This window comes from Pseudophryne corroboree, chromosome 12 (assembly GCF_028390025.1).
Source record: "Pseudophryne corroboree isolate aPseCor3 chromosome 12, aPseCor3.hap2, whole genome shotgun sequence".
NCBI classification, from domain to species: Eukaryota; Metazoa; Chordata; class Amphibia; order Anura; family Myobatrachidae; genus Pseudophryne; species Pseudophryne corroboree.
This window is the reverse complement of record NC_086455.1, coordinates 25,392,929-25,416,477: the sequence shown is the minus strand read 5'-3', so window position 1 is coordinate 25,416,477 and position 23,549 is coordinate 25,392,929. Positions and strand designations below refer to the sequence as shown.

The 23,549-nt window shown below is 46.5% G+C and overlaps 1 protein-coding gene across 2 annotated transcripts in view; it reads left to right on the top strand.

Annotated features, from left to right (window-relative positions):
- BRF1 (BRF1 RNA polymerase III transcription initiation factor subunit) overlaps positions 1–23,549 on the top strand; it is a 463,462-nt gene that overhangs the window by 423,486 nt on the left and 16,427 nt on the right. For both annotated transcript variants that reach the window (XM_063947216.1, XM_063947215.1), the window contains exon 16: positions 17,939–17,990. In XM_063947216.1, the coding sequence (XP_063803286.1) occupies positions 17,939–17,990 (52 nt within the window). The remainder of the gene's footprint in view (positions 1–17,938; positions 17,991–23,549) is intronic.

Sequence of the window (23,549 nt, the reverse complement as noted above, 5' to 3'; positions counted from 1 at the left end):
CCTATTGCACATATTGTGGTTATTATATACGCATGAGAGCTGATCCATATTTTATTTTAGGTGCATATAGAAAGCCGGCTTTTGAAAATAAGAATTAGAGTTTTTAAATTTATATATGCATATGATAGCTTTTTTATTAGATTAAGAATTTTATGTGGTTCCATCTACTAATTAGAGATTTATGTGATTAATCTAATCCGGAATAAAAAGGTGTTTTTATGTATACATGTGAATTCACTTTATTTGGAGTGTTTTTTTCTTATAATGACTTTTCTGGTGTAATGTCATGTTACAGTCTCCTTTTTTTTATACAGTATATGTTTCTGGACATTTTACAGGAAGGAAAACAGCACTTCATGCATCATTGAACTGAAATGCTCTTATCAGTCATCTGTGTTATGGAGTGTACAGCTCAAGGATGCTATAAACTCTGTGCAGTAATCAGCAGTGAAGTCAGTAATGCCGCCCACACAAGGAACCACTGCACCACTAGGCCCCAGGATCCCCCCCCACACACACACACACACACACACACACACACACACACACACACGATCTGTACACCAAGGGTAACTGTGAGAAGCCAGTCAACCTACCAGTATGTGTCTGGATTGTGGGAGGAAGCTGGAGTACCCAGAGGAAGCCCACCCTAACACAAGGAGAGCATACCAACTCTCTCATCCTGGTGACTACTGATGCCCCTTTCACATTGCACAAATAACCCGGTATCGACACGGCATATTGCCGTGTCGAACCGGGTCAGTGTGCGATGTGAAAGCTCCTTTCACGATTTAGCGGGTCACCTGACCCGGTAATTGAACCCGGTAAAAAAGAAGGGTTTTACCCGGGTTGATTACCGGGTCAGGTGCGGTGTGAATGGGAGCCGTGTCGATGCAACACGGTTCCCATTCACAGCATAGGGAGAGGCGGCGCAGGAGATGAGCTCATCTCCCGGCGCCGCCTCCACCCCCGCCCCTGCTGCTCCCTCCGCTGCTATGGCAACCGATCCGGTATATTGCCGGGTCGGAAAGCCAGCAGCGGAGCGCAAATGCCGGATCCCACCCGGTAAGTACACGTTTGTCTTACCGGGTAGGATCCGGCATTTGCGGTCTGAATGTAGTATGAGACTCCTGTCCCGTTATATGTCATGCACAGGTGATTGAGAGAGAGAGAAAACAGGTGGAACTTCCCAATAGATTCGTTTTACCTTTCTCCTGCGGCTGTTATTAGCCTGTGACATGAAGCTGAGTAAGGTCAATGGTCATCTTTGTAATATATGGATTCAGATTTTATATATATATATATATATATATATATATATATATATATATATATACACACACACACACACACACACACACACACACACACACACACACACACACAGAAAACCCTGCACTCTCCTAAGCAGCTTCATTCGCCTTAATGCTTTAGTATACATCTGAATAAACAATGGGGTTTTGGTTTATGAATTGTACAGTGCATTTAAGCTTGCGGCCCACTCCACGGGACCCCATTTCACCGCAAGTCCTACTCTATCACAAACTTTCACATAGATTTTATAGAAACCTGCCAACTGCTGTCTCATAGGGGAAAAGGTGCTTATCTGGTTTAAAGCTTACCTGCCACACTTATGGCTTTTAAAAGGTAAGACAGTCACTAACACAACTACACTGTATATATGGAGAGAGAGAGAGATGGTAAAACCAAAAAGAACTGCTGCTTACTGTGTTTTGCTTTCTTTTTTTGTAAAGATTTTCTTGAAAACAGAGAACATCTGCCTAAGATGAGAATGTTACTGTACTTATTCAAGATTTCATTGCTTTGAATTGAGTGTATCACAAGCTGCAATGAAAAGGCAGCTGTTCATAAGTAAATGCTATTTTATATAAGGCTTTTCTTGAGGCACGTGAGTCTGAGTCACAGGAGTAGTAATTACAGGTTGAGTATTCCATATCCAAATATTCCGAAATACGGCATTTTTGGAGTAAGACTGAGATAGTGAAACCTTTTGTTTTCTGGTGGCTTACTGTACACAAACTTTGTTTAATACTTAAAAGTTATTAAACATATTGTATTAAATTACCTTCATGCTGTGTGTATAAGGTGTATAGGAAACATAAATGCATTCTGTGCGTAGACTTGGGTCCCATCGCCATGATATCTCATTATGGTATGCAATTATTCCAAAATACGGAAAAATCCCATATCCAAAATACTTCTTGCATTTTGCTTACATTGCTACCTAGCAGATGACCAGTAGTAATGTCCTATCTAGGGAAAACTCTGCAGACCATTACACTGGGGATTACTTCTGCTACAGATTTGTATGTTAGTGTAGATGGCTTCCTCAGCGGTTGTGTAGAGGCGATTAAGCATTCATAGATGTAAACAGTAAAAGGAGCTGGCATCTTACTTTTGGAACACTCCGTAGATGAAATCCATTACAGGAGAGTTTTCCAATACAGACTTGTTCCCTTCAAAGTTCCACTTAATCATTCTACTTCTGTGTCAAAATCCATTAAATACAATAGATCCCGCTCAATATATTATGTCGGCCGGCGTGATAATATTGAACGGAAGCTAATTAGGTTATGTACACTGTTGACAGCAAACCATTTAATGTCTACTTTCCATGTTGTTTTTTAGTATAAAGCTGAAAGTTGAACTTCACCGCCGCACCCTTATGTATTCTCTATAGTCACCGCCGTACCCCTACATATTCTCTATACTCACCACCGCACCCTTACATATTCTCTATACTCACTGCCGCACCCCTACATATTCTCTATAGTCACTGCCGCACCCCTACATATTCTCTATAGTCACTGCCGCACCCCTACATATTCTCTATAGTCACCACCGCATCCCTACATATTCTCTATACTCACTGCCGCACCCCTGTACAGTGCCGTAACAAGACATTTTAGCGCTGTGTGCAAGAAACAGCCTCGGCGCGCCCCCCCCCCCCCCCCATGTAAAACAGGGGTAGTGCGCAAAAAATATGTAGGGGCGGGTAAGGGGTGTGGCCACAAAATAATACCAATTCATATTACTGTGCACAGTAGTCTCTATTATTCAAATTACGCCACACAGTAGCACCACTACACCAGGTAGAGCCCCTTTTACATATTATGGCAGACGGATTCACCTTTTAACACATTACGGCAGACAGCGTCCCCCTTTTTACACATTACGGCAGACAGCATCCCCTTATTACACATTATGGCAGATTGCGTCCCCATATTACACATTACGGCAGATTGCGTCCCCTTATTACACATTACGGCAGACAGCGTCCCCTTATTACACATTACGGCAGATAGCGTCCCCTTATTACACATTACGGCAGATAGCGTCCCCTTTTTACACATTACGGCAGAAAGCGTCCCCTTTTTACACATTACGGCAGACAGCGTCCACCTTTTTACACATTACGGCAGACAGCATCCTCTTATTACACATTACGGCAGATTGCGTCCCCATATTACACATTACGGCAGATTGCGTCCCCTTATTACACATTACGGCAGACAACGTCCCCTTACTACACATTACGGCAGACAGCATCCACTGTTTTACACTTTACGGCAGACAGCGTCCCCATAATACACATTACGGCAGACAGCGTCCCCATAATACACATTACGGAAGACAGCGTCCCCATAATACACATTACGGCAGACAGCGTCCCCATAATACACATTACGGCAGACAGTATCCCCTTATTACACATTACGGCAGATTGTGTCCCCATATTACACATTACGGCAGACTGCGTCCCCTTATTACACATTACGGCAGAGAGCGTCCCCCTTATTGCACATTACGGCAGACAGCGTCCGCTTATTACACATTACAGCAGACAGCGTACCCTTATTACACATTACAGCAGACAGCATCCCCTTATTACACATTACGGCAGATTGCGTCCCGATATTACACATTACGGCAGACTGCGTCCCCTTATTACACATTCCGGCAGACAGCGTCCCCTTATTACACATTACGGCAGACAGCGTCCCCCTTATTACACATTACGGCAGACAGCGTCCCCTGTTTTACACATTACGGCAGACAGCGTCCCCTGTTTTACACATTACGGCACACAGCTTCCCCATATTACACATTATGGCAGACAGTCCCTACACACACACACACACACACACACACACACACCCTGTCACCTACAGTCACACCACACACACATCCCCCCCCCCTCCCCTCGTGCCAACTTTACCTCAAGGAGAGCTGTAGCAGAGACGGATGCAGACAGACCAAACAGCAAAGTCAGGGGGCGTGGCCTAATCGCGGACCCGTGGTCACGCTCCCTTTCAGCACAGACAGGCGGCCTGGGAGACAAGGAGGCACAGGACCGGACATACGGCAATCACATCTAGTGTCCTGCTCCGCCGCTGCAGCTACAGTGCTTCTGCAGACGAGCACTGAGCAGCGGGAACCCACAGGTGTTGCCGGCGGTCCTGCGCCCTCAGTGCACATGCGCTGTGTGCCAGGCACTGCCGGCACATACCTAGTTACGGCACTGCCCCTACATATTCTCTATACTCACCGCCGCACCCCTACATATTCTCTATACTCACCGCCGCACCCCAACATATTCTCTATAGTCACCACCGCACCCCTACATATTCTCTATAGCCACCGCCGCACCCCTACATATTCTCTATAGTCGCCGCCGCACCCCTACATATTCTCTATGCTCACCGCCGCACCCCTACATATTCTCTATACTCACCGCCGCTCCCCTACATATTCTCTATAGCCACCGCCGCACCCTTATATATTCTCTCTAGTCACCGCCGCACCCCTACATATTCTCTATACTCACCGCCGCATATTCTCTATTGTCACCGCCGCACCCGTACATATTCTCTATACTCACCGCCGCACCCGTACATATTCTCTATACTCACCGCTGCATATTCTCTATAGTCACCGCTGCACCCCTACATATTCTCTATACTCACCGCCGCACCCCTACATATTCTCTATACTCACCGCCGCACCCCTACATATTCTCTATAGTCACTGCCGCACCCCTACATATTCTCTATAGCCACCGCCGCACCCCTACATATTCTCTATAGTCACCGCCACACCCCTACATATTCTCTATACTCACCGCCGCACCTAGGGAAGCCAATCCCGGGCCATTTTTTCAATCCCGGGTATCGGGATTGAAAAATGGTCAATCCCGGGATTGGCTTTAGACTGTGTCCGGCTGCCCCCCACGCCCCGCCCCTCCCGCCCTGCAGACATAAAAAGACCCGTACAAACCTGCACAGCCAGGTAGCGGGTGAGGAGGAGCCGGCGGGTGAATTGCAGCGGAGCCTGCGGGTGAGTGTAGGGGAGCCGGGAGGAGGCAGCGGGTGAGTGCAGGGTGAGCCGGGAGGAGGCGGCGGGTGAAGACCGCCGTACTTTCCGGCTCGGCGGCTGCTGAAAGCGCAGAGTGACCTCACAGTCACAGGTCACGCTGCGCAGGGGGAGACAGGAGGAGGGAGCCGGGCAGCGTCTGAGCGTCCTGAGGACGCTCAACGCTGATCCCTCAATCCCCGGGATTGGAGCTTCCAATCCCGGGATTGAATCCCGGACGTTTTTGGGCCTAAATCCCGGGATCCCGCCGATGCCGGGATTGGCCTACCTAGCCGCACCCCTACATATTCTCTATAGTCACAGCAGCACCCCTACATATTCTCTATACTCACCGCCGCATATTCTCTATAGTCAGCGCTGCACTCCTACATATTCTCTATAGTCACCGCCGCACCCCTACATATTCTCCATAATCACAGCAGCACCCCTACATATTCTCTGTAGTCACCGCCGCACCCCTACATATTCTCCGTAGTCACAGCAGCACCCCTACATATTCTCTATAGTCACCGCCGCACCCCTACATATTCTGTATAGTCACCGCCAACCCCCTGCGTATCCTCTATAGTCACCGCCACCCCCCTGCGTATCCTCTATAGTCACCGCCACACCCCTACATATTCTCTATACTCACCGCCACACCCCTACATATTCTCTATACTCACCGCCGCACCCCTACATATTCTCTATAGTCACCGCCGCACCCCTACATATTCTGTATAGTCACCGCCACACCCCTGCGTATCCTCTATAGTCACCGCCGCACCCCTACATATTCTCTATAGTGATGTTGCATCTAGTTTGGGTTTCCACTGCTCTATTTGGTCTAGAAAACTGGATTGTAAATCCATATGGTCAGAGGGGGAGTTAGGGTTAGGCTGTGGGGGATTTAGGTAGCGGGGACACGGGGTTAGGTTTAGGCACCTCCAGGGGGAGGTTAAGGTTAGGCATAGTGGCGTAAGTTCGTCACAGTTGCCCGGAGGAAAGATAAATATTGGTGCCTCCCCTATTTCCTATATTAAGATAAATATATGTATGGTTGTGTGCGTGTATATGTGTGTGTGTGTATATGTGTGTGCGTGTGTGTGTGTGTGTGTGTGTGTGTGTGTGTGTGTGTGTGTGTGTATATGGAGTGTTCTGAAAAAAATGTATATACTGTATTTATACAATGAATTGTCTTTTATTTTGAATCACACATTTCTTAGCAGTCATAACCAGGATTAGAACCCATGACCTGTTACATTAACAGCAGAGTTATTTGCTCCTATAGAGGAAGCATGAGAATTCTAACTATATGAAGTTACATGTAATTGTCAGAGAAGTATCTTCATATAGTTAAAATTCTCATATTTCCTATACAGGAGCAAACAGTGCTTACAATGTAATAGGTTGTGGTTTCTAATCCTGGGTGTGATACTTGTAAAATGTGTATATTCAGTATAATAAAAAGGGTGTGATTTGTAAGGTGCAGGGACCAGTGAGGAAGTTGGCCACTGAAGAGATAGTGGCAGCTATCAATTAACTTAATTCACTAGTATCACAGAATGGGAGGAGAGATGCCCCCCTTCAGAACAGCAGCCCGGCGGCAGATGACTCCGTTGCCTCCCAGAGTTCTGCCTCTGGTTAGGCACCAAGGGGGAGGTTAGGGATATGCAGCAGATAGGGAGGGTTAGCTCAAGCTCATTGGCTCCCAGTGACAGCAGTAACCCGGAGCCCAGTCATTCGCGTAGAGTCCAGCTTTTAATTTTTAACCCCTTGGATACCTACTTTTGAACGAAGAGGATGCAATCTACACTGGAATAGAGAAGTATGGATTTTTTTTTCTTTTTCACAAGTTAACGTGGATTCTACTTGACAAGAGGACATGAAGGGCTACAGCGGATGTAGGTAAGTATGTGTGAGTGTGCAAGAGTGTTATCTAAACTTTTGCTTTCTATGGTTTGTGTATACTGTCTTTCTTTATATTTTTCTTTTACAGATGGGACAACAGGTACCAGTGTCCCTTTAATTACCCACGTGCTGGGACCTTTAATTTCACCTGCAAAAAAAACAATATTTTATCTACATTTTTACAATATAATGCTATTAAATCTGCACCCACCACCCTGGGGTGCCGAGGATGGCCTTGGTCGTCTGCCGTGGCTGTGGGTGCCCTACGGCTGTCGGGGACCAATATCGTGTCACCCGGATGTGGCATTACCTCCCTGGCTAGAGCCCGCTGCTGGGTTAAAAAAATACAGGGGACCCCTATGTCATCCCCCCATATTTTTGGAATCAGAACCAGTCCAAAGACCAGTGCTGGTTGTTAAAATACGCGGGGACCTTAGTCATTTTTCCCCTCTATTTTTCTCCGGCAGGGTCCACAGGTTATCCACAGGATAACATTGGGATATGATGAAGCGACAGCGGATATGCACCAATCGGTCAAAGCTTTTTGGCATCCCAGCATGCAAAGGGCCCGTCCATATATCCCCACCTCCTGGCTCAGACAAATCAGTTTTGTGTTTTTGTGCGGCAGGAGCCAGACCATGGTCAATGGGCTGCTGGTTTTTAGCAGCCATAAGCTTTCATATTTTATTTTTTATAGTCTCACTATTTTTTTGAGTGATCTTTCTAAAAAGCGTCTTATACGTACCTTAGAAAGAGTCGCTCCAACAACTCTCCGCCGGGCCGTGACAACGTTTACCCACGAGTACAGTGCTGTTTCGGCGGGCGTCTGTGTCGGATATACTAGCAGGTCCAGCAGACATTACCAGGCTGTGGCCGGAGCACGGGGAGAAGGTAAGGCATAGGTTCCACTTAGAGGGGGAATACGGACACAGACGCACTGCTTTGGGAGGAGACTACCTCGGGTGCACCAGCGCTAGCCCTTAGGGGTTCATAGGCGCCAGGAGTAGTATGAGGCCACGATCCCTAGGGTTGATGTCAGCAGTGGGAAGTCAGAGGCTCTCCTGGTCGCCCCTTCCTACAGTTCATGACCAGTTTCCTCCGAGTCTCCCGCCATGAACTGTTTTCCTGCTTCCATCTGAGACGCTGTGTACTAAGGGACCCAGTCGCAGCATAGGCGGCTGTGTGACTTGTGCGTCAGTGTTCACTTGGGTGTCTGTGTTCACTATAGGATCACAGAGCGGCGGTGTACATGAATAGCGTCTGGATCCACTCAGCGTTCGCAGACGTATTGATCGATCCTGGAAGCGAGGTGAGTCTCCCTCTATCCCACTCTACTGAGTATGGGTTATACAGCACTAAGTCTCTATCTACCTTTTGAGTACGAATAGTTGGATAAGTGCATAATGCATATGAGTCTAATAATATTACTGTGGTTTCTTTCGCTATGCATCTGAATACGGTTAAAACTTTTTATAAAGTAATGCAGTAATATGTTTCTCCTACATACTTGAAATCTAGTTGATTATGTGCTCATATTGCTTATTGTACTAATGTATAACATGTGACTGACTGCTAGTGTGATTGCTGATTTTACTATAATTCTCAGTTTTGGGTTTTATTCTATCTGTTCCGATCCTCAATGCTGGTGTATAGCAGGGTAGGGTTGAATTGTATGTCACTTTAACGAGTCTTAAAGTGATTACAGTCACAAATTGTGTAGTACACTGTATAAGTGTTGATTATTTATCATGTCATGTCTAAGAGTGGCAAAGGTGAGGAAGATACACTCACAGCGACACCTACACTCATATTATGTTTGTCTTGCAAGGCTGGGTTAACCTCTCAGGATCTGGTTCAGGATGGTTTTCTGTGCAAATTGTTTTAGCTCTCACCAAGGTCTCTTGAAAAGTACAAGGCAAATACAGGTGCAAGTTGATCCCCCTTGGGCTATGTTTGCACAAACATTATCCAGTATAGCTGAGCGGATAATTCCAACTTCTGTACCAGGAATAGGTTACACGATTAACCCTAACATGCAGCTTCCCACCTGCGGTTTATCACTTCCAGCAGCAGCCTCTCAAAAGAAACAGGCCAGTGGTAAGTAAATCTACATCTTCACAGTCTACGCATGTTTCAGATGAGGATTCATCGGAGGATGAAGGCTCATTAAGCTCTGGTTCTGCATACGAAGAGGAGGAAGTAGGTCTCAGCTCAGTGGACATAGCTGAGTTAATTAAGGCAATGAAAGTCATTCTATCCATAGAAGAATTAGCGGAGCCTGTGTTAAAATTCCAAAACAGTTAAGACTGAGTTTCCTGGGTCAGATCAGCTGACGGAAATCATGGAAGAGGCTTGGGCTACGCCCAGTAAGAATTTTAGAATTCCTACAAAATTGAATTCCAATTATCCTCCTCCAGCTGGGGATTGTTTAAAGAGGGAGGTGGCCCCCAAAGTAGATACACATGTTATTCGATTAGTACGAAAATCTACATTACCTCTGCCTTCAACATCATTAAATGATGTCACAGATAGGGGAGTGGATGGTTGTTATTTTTTTTAAAACCATTTTTCCCCTGACTGGGGCAGTCATAAGACTTCATGTCATGGCTTCAGCTTGGATGGTAAAAGTGGCTGCCTGGGCTGATGCATTGGAAGGAGATCTTTCAATGGCATCTAGAGAGCAAAAATCCCATATGGTACATATAAAACAGGCTGCGATGTTTTCTGAAGAAGCAGCTTTGGATATGGGTACAATTGCCTCCAGGGCATCAGCTTCAACAGTAGCCATCAGCCTGATGGTGCGGACCTCCACCTGGGGGATTCTAGGGTGGGGGACCAACTTCTTCAGTTTGCTCAGATCTTGCAGCAATCTTTCAACAGATGCATGGGTGTAGGAAGCGGTATCTCTCGGTTATGCAGTTGCCTTCAAGAAATACCCTCCTCGAAGATTTTTTTTGTACCAGCCCGTCTCGGGTAGAGACAAAGGCCAGGGCTTTGCAAGAAGCAGTTCAGAAATTGCTTCAGTCAGGGGTAATCATTCTAGTTCCTCCTGCACAACGAGGACAGGGTTTTTACTCCAACCTGTTTCTAGTTCAGAAGCCAAATGGGTCATTCCAGCCGAATACTCAATCTCAAAGTGCTGAACAAGTACATTTACCTCGGTTTCATACGGAGACTTTACATTCCATCATTTTGGCCATGGAGCCCGGGGATTATATGGTATCCCTGGATATCCGTGATGCTTACCTACATGTTCCTATGGCACTGTCACATCAGTGCTATCTCAGGTTCTCTATCCTCCAACAGCATTTTCAGTCGCAGGCCCTACCTTCTGAGTTAGCCACAGCCCCCAGAGTATTTACCAAAATTATGGTGGTAATGGCAGCTTCTCTCCACCATCAGGGCGATAAGAATTTCTCCATACCTCGACGATCTCTTAATCCTGGCACAGTCTCAGGAATTGCTCCTGTGTCATTTGCAACAGACAATAACGTGTCTGCAGAAGCACGGGTGGCTCATAAATTGGGCAAAATCGTCCCTGGTTCTGTCACAATGGATGACTCACTTGGGGGCTGTACTGAATTCAAGCCTTCAAAGAGTATTTTTACCTCTGAACAAGATATCCAAAGTTCAGTCAAGGATTCAGGAGCTGCTACACAGTCAAAAGGTATCGATTCACGCAGCGATGCGTGTGATGGGATTGATGGTGTCTACATTCGACATGGTGGAGTATGCTCAGTTACACTCGAGGCCTCTGCAGTATCTGATCCTTGCCAAATGGAAATGGGTTTCATCGGATGATAAAAATGCAGACTATGGTCCTTACGGTGGAGGTAAGGAGATCGTTAGCCTGGTGGCTACAGACATCTCATCTGGACAAAGGGAGACCCTTTTGGATATCAGATTGGGAAATTCTGACAACAGATGCCAGTCTCCAGGGCTGGGGAAAAATGGACCAAGGAAGAAGGTTGCCTGCTAATAAATATATTGGTACTTCGGGCCATATACATGGCACTGATTCAGGCAAAGGACATCCTTCGAGGAAAACCAGTTCAGATCCGCTCGGACAAAGCGACGGCAGTAGGGTACCTCAACCATCAGGAAGGAACTCGCAGCCAAAAATCTATGGAGGAGGTAAGTCGCATACTAATGTGGGCAGAACCTCATCATCCAGCCTTGTCCGCAGTGTTCGTTCCAGGAGTCCCAAACTGGGAAGCGGATTTTCTCAGTCGACACCCCATTCAGGCAAGCGAATGGGCACTACTCCCGGATGTCTTCCAGACTCTAGTCAACAAGTGGGGGTTGCCAGAGATAGATCTCATGGCGTCCCGTCAGAACAACAAAGTTCTCACATACGGGTCAAGAACAAAGGATCCCAGAGCGATCTTTGTGGATGCCATGTCGGTGAGATGGGACTTTCATCTGGCTTATGTGTTTCCTCCAATCATCTTATTACCAGGGTGGTGAGAAAGATAAAGCAAGCAAAGGGTGCCGTGATTCTAATAGCTCCGGCTTGGCCCAGAAGACATTGGTACACAGATCTGCAGAGAATTTCGATGGATGCTCCATTCCTGCTCACTCAACGTCCATATCTACAGACGCAGGGTCCTTGTTATCACAGACATCTGGATCGACTGTCTTTGACGGCGTGGCTATTGAGACCTCTATCTGAAGTTAAGAGGATTCTCACAACAGGTAATTCAAACAATGCACAGAGCAAGGAAACCTTCCTCAGCTTGAATTTATCACTGAATATGGCAAACCTTCATTGATGCAGTGAATGGAAAATGGACCCTAGGTCTTTCAGAGTTTCCGGGGTCTTAGCATTCCTTCATTCAGGAATGGATAAAGGTTTGAAGAGTGCAAGTGTCAGCATTGACTGTATGGTTCCAAAAGAAAATTGACAACTTACAGGATGTGCGTACTTTTTTTCCAGGAAATGCTGCGCATTGTTCCTCCTACAGTGCCTTGGGACTTAAGTTTAGTCTTAAAGGCCCTTCAAGTTGCCCCATTTGAACCACTTAATAAAGTGGATCTTAAATGGTTGACAGCTAAACTTCTCTTTCTACTGGCCATGGCGTCAGCTAGAAGAGTGTCAGACGTAGGGGCATTATGTCGTCCTCCATTTCTGATCTTTTATCCAGAAAGAGCGGTTCTCAGAACTAAATCTTTCCAAGGTGGTGTCTGAATTTCAACTTAACAAAGAAACTGTAGTCCCGGCTTTCCAGGAACCGGGCCTTTCTGCGGAAGATGCATCGCTGGACGTGGTCTGTGCCTTAAGGATCTACGTGGATTGTACCAGTGCCATCAGAAAGACAGATTCTCTCTTCATTCTCTACAGATTTCACAAGAGAGGATGGCCTGGTGATAAGCAGACACTGGCTAGGTGGCTTTGGATGACTATTTCAGAAGCATATTCTTACGCTGATCTCCCTGTTCCGGCTAATGTCTCTGCTCACTCTACTCGTAAGGTAGGTCCACCATGGGCAGCACAACAGATATGTTAGGCAGCCACGTGGTCTTCCATTAACACATTCATTAGACATTATGCCGTGGATGCCTTTGCCTCCCAGGACGCTGAATTCGGGCGAAGGATTCTCCTGTCCAATCAGGAGCGTCCCCACCACTAAATTGCTTTGGGAAATCCCAATGTTATCCTGTGGATAACCTGTACGTTATGGTAAGAACTTACCGTTGATAACGGTATTTCTCCTAAGTCTATAGGTTCCACAGGGATCCCACCCTGATGCACATGATTTGAGGATCCTTTTACTTACTAACCTCTTCCATCTTGTACGGAAGGGTGTGTATGTGTGTTCTTATCGCCTGATTAGGGCTATCTATGATGCTCATGCCTTGAGCTTTGAGAAAACAACTGCTTTGTCTGAGCCAGGAGGCGGGGATATATGGACGGGCCCGTTGCATGCTGGGAGGCTGAAAAGCTTTGACCGATTGGTGCAAATCCGCTGTCGCTTCATCATATCCCAATGTTATCCTGTGGACTTAGGAGAAATACCATTATCAACGGTAAGTTCTTACCATAACGTATATTTTTCAACCAGAACTGGCTCAAGGAGCCCGAGACTGGTTATGCTTTCAGGGAGGGAACAGCACTTTTTTTATTTTCCCCCATCTATCTGCATCCTCCTGCAGACGGAAGCATGCACAGTTATCACTGATCTGGTGCATTCTTCAGCCAAACTCGCCTATAAAAAGCTAGTCTATTAATAGGTGAGTTTTTGGTAAGGTTTTGGCTGCGAGTTTAAAACTTGTACCCTATTACATTGTATGTTTTCCAGTGGGAAACATCTGGATGCGAGTTTGCTGTGTGCGAGTTGTGGGATTGAGTAAGACATGCAAGTTTTTATGTTCCCGCATCCTATTACACTGACCTAGTTTGTAAAATGTGTGAGTTTAGTGCTATTACATGCCATATACAAATAGCAAAAAAGCACGTAACAGGGCAAAATCATATTGCACTGCAGGTGGGGCAGATGTGCATAGAGATTTAGGGTTGTATTTTTTTTCTGTGCTGGGTAAATACTGGCTGCTTTTGCATGTAGCCTGCAAATGTTAGTTTTATTTTTACAGTGCAATTTAGATTTCAGATTGAATGCACCCCACCCAAATCTCTCTCCGCACGTTATATCTGCCCCACCTGCACTGCAGCATGGTTTTGTCCAGTTGCCTGCTTCTTTTCTTTACTTACAAACCTGAATCGGACCCATTGTTCATTCACAGGACTTGTGCGGTCACTTGCTGGCTTTGTGCAATCAGTCACTGGTAATTTCTGCGGGAGGCATTTGATATGCCGGCTGTCGGGATCTTGGCGCTCAGCATGCCGGCGCCGGAATCCCGACAGCCAGCATACCGACAACTATTCTCCCTCTTGGGGTGTCCACGACACCCCTGGGGGGAGAATAAATAGCGTGGTGTGCGTAGCCCGCAAGGTGCTCTTTTGCGCTCGCCTCGCTGTCGGCATGCCGGTGGTTAGGATTCCGGCACCGGTTTTCTGGGTGCGGGGATCCCAAGCGCCGGCATACCGTAGTAGACCCAATTTCTGTACCTCTCCTATTTTTTGGGTTGTAAATATCTAACTATTACCACAATCTTTAAAACAAAAATTTATTTTTCAAAGTAGACATAGTAACGATGACGGTAGATGTCTCCGAATGGGGCTTTCTTGTATTTTCAACATACACCCTCCTCTCGCCTAAGAGAATTCCTTTACCTGTTCATTTACTACACAATTCACACTGTCACACACAAGCGCAGATACAAGGAAATCTGTTATGAGCTGAAGATGTAATTAAGGTTATAACATCTGTAATGATCTATTCCTTTTACAGAGACCGAGCAAGTAGAAGGCAGAGAATTCCCAAAGCATTTAATAACGTTCAAGGGCCTTGTCACGACCTGCTTTCTCCGCTCGTGTAATTGCTACCAAATTATAGCAGTAGTTCACCTGTTTCAAAGTTTTCTTTGTCATATGGATCAGTTTCTTGCATTTCCTCCTCCTTCTTTTCCATTCTTCTTTCTTTTCATTCTTTACCAGACAGAAGGAGTAAAAGGAATATATTGTCTGGGGAGTGAAATTGCTCACTGCTCATTACAGAGCCACCCTGCTCCATTCTGATGCCTCATCCTGCACCAGTGGCCCCTGTAACTGGCACTATACCGTACCCCAGCTCTGCGTGGCTGGCAGGGACAGCAGATGTAGTCATGGCAGCCAGTAATGTGAGGTTCCATATGGCGGATGAGATGGCAGCTGGTGAGTTATGGGATGGTCAGGACGTGGTAAAAGCAATCTAGCTGTGTACTTGTTAGGTGGGACTGGGAAGAGCTTGTCATGTCTCTGGAGTATCACAGAGTCTTCTCCTCCTTCACTGAACACATGGACTTTCCTGTCTAAAGAGACGCAGTGACCATCCAAATACACACTTTATTTTTATTTTTTTATTAGAAAGTAAAAAAAAAAAATGTAAAATATTTTTACTGGAAACGATTATAGATTGGGGGATTCTTCACTCCGGTCAAAGGGTTTTCACGCAAGAAAAGTGTTAAACAGTGTTAAAACATTAGAGCCCTTGTACAGTAGGTCATATAGCTGCTATCGGGTTATACAGAGATTGTTCCGGATGCAGTATGATTTACCCGAGGACGGGATCCCGGCTGTCAATAAATGACAGTGGCATCCCGCCCGCCAGAATGCCGACAAGCACAAAGAGTCCCCTTGCGGGATCACTGCGCTCGCCACGTTGCAGGCTCTGTGGCTCGCCATAAGATCTGTTCCCTATGGATGCCGTGGACACCCATGAGTGGGAATAGTCCTGTTGCGCCGGGATTCCAACTGGCGGCACTGGCGGAATTGCAGTGTCGGTATCCTGACTGCCGGGATTCCGACAGCCGGCAAATGAAACTCATCCCGATGTTCCAACCTAGTAAGCCTTTACTGATCAGAAGCAATGGGGCAGATGTATTAACCTGGAGAAAATATAAGCAAGTGATAAACCAGTGATAAGTGCAATGCGATAAATGCACCAGCCAATCAGCTACAATATGCAAATGACACACACCAGCTGACTGGCTGGTGTGTTTATCACCTTGCACTTATCACTGGTTTATCACTTCCTTTTGCCTTCTCCAGGTTAATACATCTGCCCCAATGTGCCTTATTGTTATAGGAACTATTGTGATGTTGTTGCAGCTGTTGCAGTATGGCAGCTTCTGATTATGAGTTACAAGTACAAATATGAACCTGGACACTGGGGCAAATGCATTAACGTGGAGAAGGGATAAAGAAGTGATAAGTGCAAGGTGATAACACACCAGCCAATCATTACATGTTTGAAAAATGACAGGAGCTGATTGGCTGGTGCGTTATCACCTTGCACTTATCACTTCTTTATCCCTTCCAGGATTAATACAACTGCCCCAATATTTGTATCTAGCAAACTGCGCTAAGAGTGTTTTTAGGGCTCCTATTACATTCATTCATCAACATGGAGATGTTTGTGATCTGTAAGCAGGACCTGAAGTGGGTGGGGATAGAATAACTGGCATTCAATTAAATTCAACGCTATTAACATCAGCACAGAGTATTTCAGCCAGCACTTGTGTGTCTGTTTTGAAGGCAAGTTGGAAGCAGAAATGGTTAAGCCAACTAGACCCTCTGGCCACTGTGAGGACTAGATTACCCAAGCCTGTTACAGTATGTAGGCTTTAAAGTGTCATTTTAGTGTAAATGCCTTTTACAACTATAGTCCCTTAGATGTAATTCTGTGCTGTATGCCAAAGCTGGCATGTAATAAAACCTGTCACAGTCCACAGAGGGGCTTCATTGATGCTTTCATTATTGCTAGAACATGAATGTTGGTAGTCATGTCAATGACTATCTGATTATGATCATCAGGGCGGACCTATTGGACAGTAATAGGAAACTCCCAGGTGCCATCTTGTGCAGTATCTTTTTGGGCCTCTCATACGTAGCTTATAATCATACTAATCACCTTATTCTTTCTAACGTCCAATGGGAAGGTTGGGTGCGTGACCATGCAAACTCCGTCATCACAGCTCCCTGCAATGTAACACATCGGTTCACAGCACTACGTCGCATGAAGCTGAGCAACTTCCATGCAGTTACTGGCACTGCTGGCTTCTCTAGGTAACCAAGCTGAGCCACCACATGCATGTTAGCTCATTTAGTTGTGGATACAGGATACAATTACCATGTCGACCGTTATAATGTAGACATAGAACATCTGCAGAAAGTCGACTTGAGAGGCTATTGGAGGGGTAGGATTAGGCTGCAGTAGCGTACGGGTAGGGTTAGGCTGCAGTAGCCTAGGGGAAGGGTTAGGCTGCAGTAGCCTAGGGGAAGGGTTAGGCTGCAGTAGCGGAGGGGTAGGGTTAGGCTGCAGTGGCCTAGGGGAAGGGTTAGGCTGCAGTAGCCTAGGGGAAGGGTTAGGCTGCAGTAGCGGAGGGGTAGGGTTAGGCTGCAGTAGCCTAGGGGAAGGTTTAGGCTGCAGTAGCCTAGGGGAAGGGTTAGGCTGCAGTAGCCTAGGGGAAGGGTTAGGCTGCAGTAGCGGAGGGGTAGGGTTAGGCTGCAGTAGCAGAGGGGTAGGGTTAGGCTGCAGTAGCCTAGGGGAAGGGTTAGGCTGCAGTAGCCTAGGGGAAGGGTTACGCTGCAGTAGCGTAGAAGTAGGGTTAGCAGGCAGCAGCGGAGGAGTAGGGTCAGACACTAGGGTGAGGGTTAGTCTATGGAACTGGGTGACACCTGGAGCTCAGCAATCTGTGACCGTTTGTCCCAGAAGACACTCTGTTTTCTCAACATACTAATCATGTCGATATTTCATCTGTGTCGCCAATATGAATGTCTATAAAATATACCGAACTTGAGAACTCTGCATATTATACTGGACAGGAAAGAAAAAAATGAAAAATGTGTAGATTTTTATTATTATTAATGTTTAATTCGTGTTATTCTATCTTCAGTTCATTATTGCTATTCTTCACTAGTGTTGTGTTACATTGTACTGATGTGCAAAGGGCGCAGTCTACAAAATTGCTCAGTTACAAATTGCCAAGCTCCCTTTGGCGTTTCATCCTAGAATTGGGAGCCCTGTTGGTGATCACTCTCTGTTTTGTCTTTCAGATTAAGACCATCTGTTTCTACGCAACCACCTAAAAAGGCAGCACTTGAACAGGTAACTGTCAGATTGCATTTTATTAGAGAAAGGTCAGCACGAATACACAGGCACTGAAGACATGTTTATGAAATCCTCCTGGAAATCTGCTTACAGTTAGCAGGGCAGAGATTACTCACCATACAAATCTATCAAGAACTTGTATTGTTGAATTAGAGCAATCTCCGTGAACGGATGAGTTTCCTATACATATTCTACTGGAGACTGGGATATTGTTCCCCCATGGTGAGAGATTTCACGTACAGACACACAGTTGCCAGTCTTGGGTCAGTCACGAGGAATACCCGCTGTTTGATTAGTCTGGTGGCGCAGAAAGGGCCCAGAATGTCTTGTCCCGGTGACAGATGTTTGCAGCGAGAGTGACATTTCAGAATATCATTTAATGCGCAGTACTGAGCTCATCCCAGGGGAAATATTACATGTCTCTTTGTAAGCTGCTAATGAAACCTTTTTGTTTAGGGAAAAACAAAGTTTTATCTTTCCTACAGACAGTTTGATCCTAAGATTGAGCTTCTGGTTTGTACGCAGCACTCACATTTCTGGCTCAAGTCTATATAATGTCACCATATCTTGCTGCGCTGTACATAGAATGTTCACTTATATTATTCCTTCCCCAATTGGTTCTCACAGTCTAAATCAGGGGAGGCCAACCAGTCAAAGGCAAAGAGCCAGAAAAGATCTGTAGGCAAAGGAAAGAGCCACTATCATGCAAAAATGGGGGTGTGGCCTAGTTAAAGCCACACCCCATTTTTGTGCGCACACCTTTCAGTATGACGTTTGTAGGAGTATGACCTTGTGTCATAACCCCGTTTTAGTCATGTTGTACAGTGCCACACACATATAATGCCCCAGTACAGTGCCACATACATATAAAAATGCCAAAAAATGGGTGCCCCGATAGTGCCAGATACACATGCCCCAACAGTGCCAGATACACATGCCCCCACAGTGCCAGATACACATGCCCCCACAGTGCCAGATACACATGCCCCCATAGTACCAGATATACATGCCCCCATAGTGCCAGATACACATGCACCCATAGTGCCAGATACACATGCCCCCATAGTGCCAGGTACACGCATGCCCCCACAGTGCCAGATACACATGCCCCAACAGTGCCAGATACACATGCCCCAACAGTGCCAGATACACATGCCCCCATAGTACCAGATACACATGCCCCCACAGTGCCAGATACACATGCCCCCATAGTGCCAGATACACATGCCCCGACAGTGCCAGATACACATGCCCCCACAGTGCCAGATACACATGCCCCCACAGTGCCAGATACACATGCCCCCACAGTGCCAGATACACATGCAAAGTGTGGGGTGGTATAGCCGTGGCGCCCTCTCTCAGTGGTAGCATGTCGGGACCAAAGCAATGGTCACCTTTGTTGTTGGATGATAAATTCAGTGATAATGTATTGGTCTGAATGCTGGTAATTTCAATAAAAAAAAGGATTTAATTACAATATAAATAAGCGCATATATACAGATAAAAGCATACCAAAATGGTAAGCTTGGAGCCGCAGGTGTTTGCACGAAGCAGGATGATCGAAGGACCAAGCCTGCTTGGGCTCCAAGGCTTACTGACAGGTTGTGAACCCCTCGATGGATAGTGATGATTATTCAAGAACAGCTCAGTGTAACAATTCAAGCAATATGGAGAGCATACCGGAGTGGTAGCTAAGGAGCCGCAGGTGTTAATGAAAAGCAAGGTGGTCCGGACTTCACCCTGCTCTGGCTCCAAAGCTAAGTCACCAAGGCAGATGTCCAGTGGATGAAGAGTTCGAGCTCCTGATGTGTCCAAATAGCCAACGCGTTTCGAGATAGTCCGATCTCTTCCTCAGGGCTTGATAGTGGTGTTTGGCTCCAGAGATGGTTTTTAAAGATGGTGGCAAAGTACTTCCGGGTCATCGGTTGTTTGGTTAACCGAAGGACAGGACTACCATCATTCATAACAACAAAAAGAAAAATAATGATGGAAAATTCTCCAATCACACACAATGGTCATTCATCACAGGATATGACCACCAACACAAAAAAATTGAATCCATCATTAAGAAGCACTGGAACCTATTATGTATGGATGACGCATTGAAAAACATCATCCCGAAAAAACCCACATTCATTTATCGTAAAGCAGCTAATCTCAAGGACAAATTAGTCCGTAGTGCCTTACCCCAGAATAACATCAATCCTGTTAGAACCAGTGGGTTCCACAGGTGCGGACTCTGCCTTCCGTGTCGCCACATAAAAACTGAAACCTCAAAATATACCGAAATCACGGTTAACAACACCAATTTCAAAATTAAGGACTTTATCACTTGCCACACCAGCAACGTTGTATACTTAATTGAATGCTCTTGTGGGAAGGTATACATTGGACGAACATCAAGAGCACTAAAAACTCGTCTTGGCGAACATTTACGCAACTTTTACGCAACATAAAAAAAGGCCTTCTCACCCAGAACTTGTCAGAACATTTTAAATTGGAACACAATTGCTCATACACATCTATAAAGAAATTTGTGGGTTTACAGCATATCAAATCCACTTGGCGTGATAGAAACACAGAAAAAAACCTGGCAAAAGCAGAAATGAAATTGATATTTAGATTGCAGTCTATGTGCCCCAAAGGTTTAAATAAAGACTTTGAACTTAAATGGTTTCTACATTAGCCATCACAGTTATCTATCTGTTCTATTTTTGCATGCCCCATTCCGCATATGAAATCTCCTAATCCATGACAATATTTCCTCTTTTCTTCTATTATGAGGACCAATGGAACATAAAAGACAAGCATCAAGATTTTCTCAAGATTTTTAATCAAGAATGTCATCCAAGACTTTCATCCTGGACACCTTCCGTTGTTTTATCACAAAATAGTGCTTTATATGGATTTTGCAAATCCACAAGATATCTTATTATGCACATGTTGTTGATTATTCACTATCTTCACTGGTCGATAGGGGAATAGAATTCACTTCAACTCCTATCACTTCTATATCGTACCACGTTTACAGTGCACAGGGCTTCACTTTGCTGTTCCAGCAGCATTTCCCGTCGGTGGCACGCAAACAAGCGTGTCACTTCCGGTCGTTGGAACGCAAAGCCAGCCCGTCACTTCCGGTCATCGCTGCGGCATCTTTTGCATCCTACGCCTTGTACCTTACTACAATCAGTTCCATTCCTTCTCAGACACTCCCTTGGCACAAGCCACTACAAATTGCATTATCTTGCCCCAGCTAACCTTCTACACCACCGTTTCACTTTCGGTTTGTCACTTCCGGTCCCGGTCACTTCCGTTTTTTCCGGTTTCTCTCAATTCTTGCCGTCTTTCTTATCACAAAAAAACGGGTTATATCACACTGCTCCTCACCCTTTATCATTAAAACGGCGTTGTATAATCGCAAAACACCACTTATATCTAAAATGACCTTGAAGTACATCGGTTAACCAAACAACCGATGACCCGGAAGTACTTTGCCACCATCTTTAAAAACCATCTCTGGAGCCAAACACCACTATCAAGCCCTGAGGAAGAGATCGGACTATCTCGAAACGCGTTGGCTATTTGGACACATCAGGAGCTCGAACTCTTCATCCACTGGACATCTGCCTTGGTGACTTAGCTTTGGAGCCAGAGCAGGGTGAAGTCCGGACCACCTTGCTTTTCATTAACACCTGCGGCTCCTTAGCTACCACTCCGGTATGCTCTCCATATTGCTTGAATTGTTACACTGAGCTGTTCTTGAATAATCATCACTATCCATCGAGGGGTTCACAACCTGTCAGTAAGCCTTGGAGCCCAAGCAGGCTTGGTCCTTCGATCATCCTGCTTCGTGCAAACACCTGCGGCTCCAAGCTTACCATTTTGGTATGCTTTTATCTGTATATATGCGCTTATTTATATTGTAATTAAATCCTTTTTTTTATTGAAATTACCAGCATTCAGACCAATACATTATCACTGAATTTATCATCCAACAACAAAGGTGACCATTGCTTTGGTCCCGACACGCTACCACTGAGAGAGGGCGCCACGGCTATACCACCCCACACTTTGCCAGTTCTAATTTTTTGGGGGAAAGAGGAAACCCCCTAAGGTGTACCCTAGGCCGCCCACTCCCTCTCTTGCGCCCAATAGGTTTTCTCCCAACCCTGTTTTTCCAGATACACATGCCCCCACAGTGCCAGATACACATGCCCCCACAGTGCCAGATACACATGCCCCCACAGTGCCAGATACACATGCCCCCACAGTGCCAGATACACATGCCCCCACAGTACCAGATACACATGCCCCCACAGTACCAGATACACATGCCCCCATAGTACCAGATACACATGCCCCCATAGTACCAGATACACATGCCCCCATAGTGCCAGATACACATGCCCCCACAGTGCCAGATACACATGCCCCCACAGTGCCAGATACACATGCCCCCACAGTGCCAGATACACATGCCCCCACAGTGCCAGATACACATGCCCCAACAGTGCCAGATACACATGCCCCAACAGTGCCAGATACACATGCCCCCACAGTGCCAGATACACATGCCCCCACAGTGCCAGATACACATGCCCCCACAGTGCCAGATACACATGCCCCCACAGTGCCAGATACAAATGCCCCCACAGTGCCAGATACACATGCCCCCACAGTGCCAGATACACATGCCCCCACAGTACCAGATACACATGCCCCCATAGTACCAGATACACATGCCCCCATAGTGCCAGATACACATGCCCCCACAGTGCCAGATACACATGCCCCAGCAGTGCCAGATACACATGCCCCAGCAGTGCCAGATACACATGCCCCAACAGTGCCAGATACACATGCCCCAACAGTGCCAGATACACATGCCCCCACAGTGCCAGATACACATGCCCCCATAGTGCCAGATACACATGCCCCCATAGTGCCAGATACACATGCCCCCATAGTGCCAGATACAAATGCCATCATAGTGCCAGATACACATGCCCCCATAGTGTCAGATACACATGCCCCCATAGTGCCAGATACACATGCCCCCATAGTGCCAGATACACATGCCCCCATAGTGCCAGATACACGCATGCCCCACAGCGCCAGGTACACGCATGCCCCACAGCGCCAGGTACACGCATGCCCCACAGCGCCAGGTACACGCATGCCCCACAGCGCCAGGTACACGCATGCCCCACAGCGCCAGGTACACGCATGCCCCACAGCGCCAGGTACACGCATGCCCCACAGCGCCAGGTACACGCATGCCCCACAGCGCCAGGTACACGCATGCCCCACAGCGCCAGGTACACGCATGCCCCACAGCGCCAGGTACACGCATGCCCCACAGCGCCAGGTACACGCATGCCCCACAGCGCCAGGTACACGCATGCCCCACAGCGCCAGGTACACGCATTCCCCACAGCGCCAGGTACACCATGCCCCACAGCGCCAGGTACACACGTGCCCCCACAGTGGCAGATACATATATGCCCCACAGTGCCAGATACACGTCCCCAAAGTGCCAGATATGCCGCCAGATGC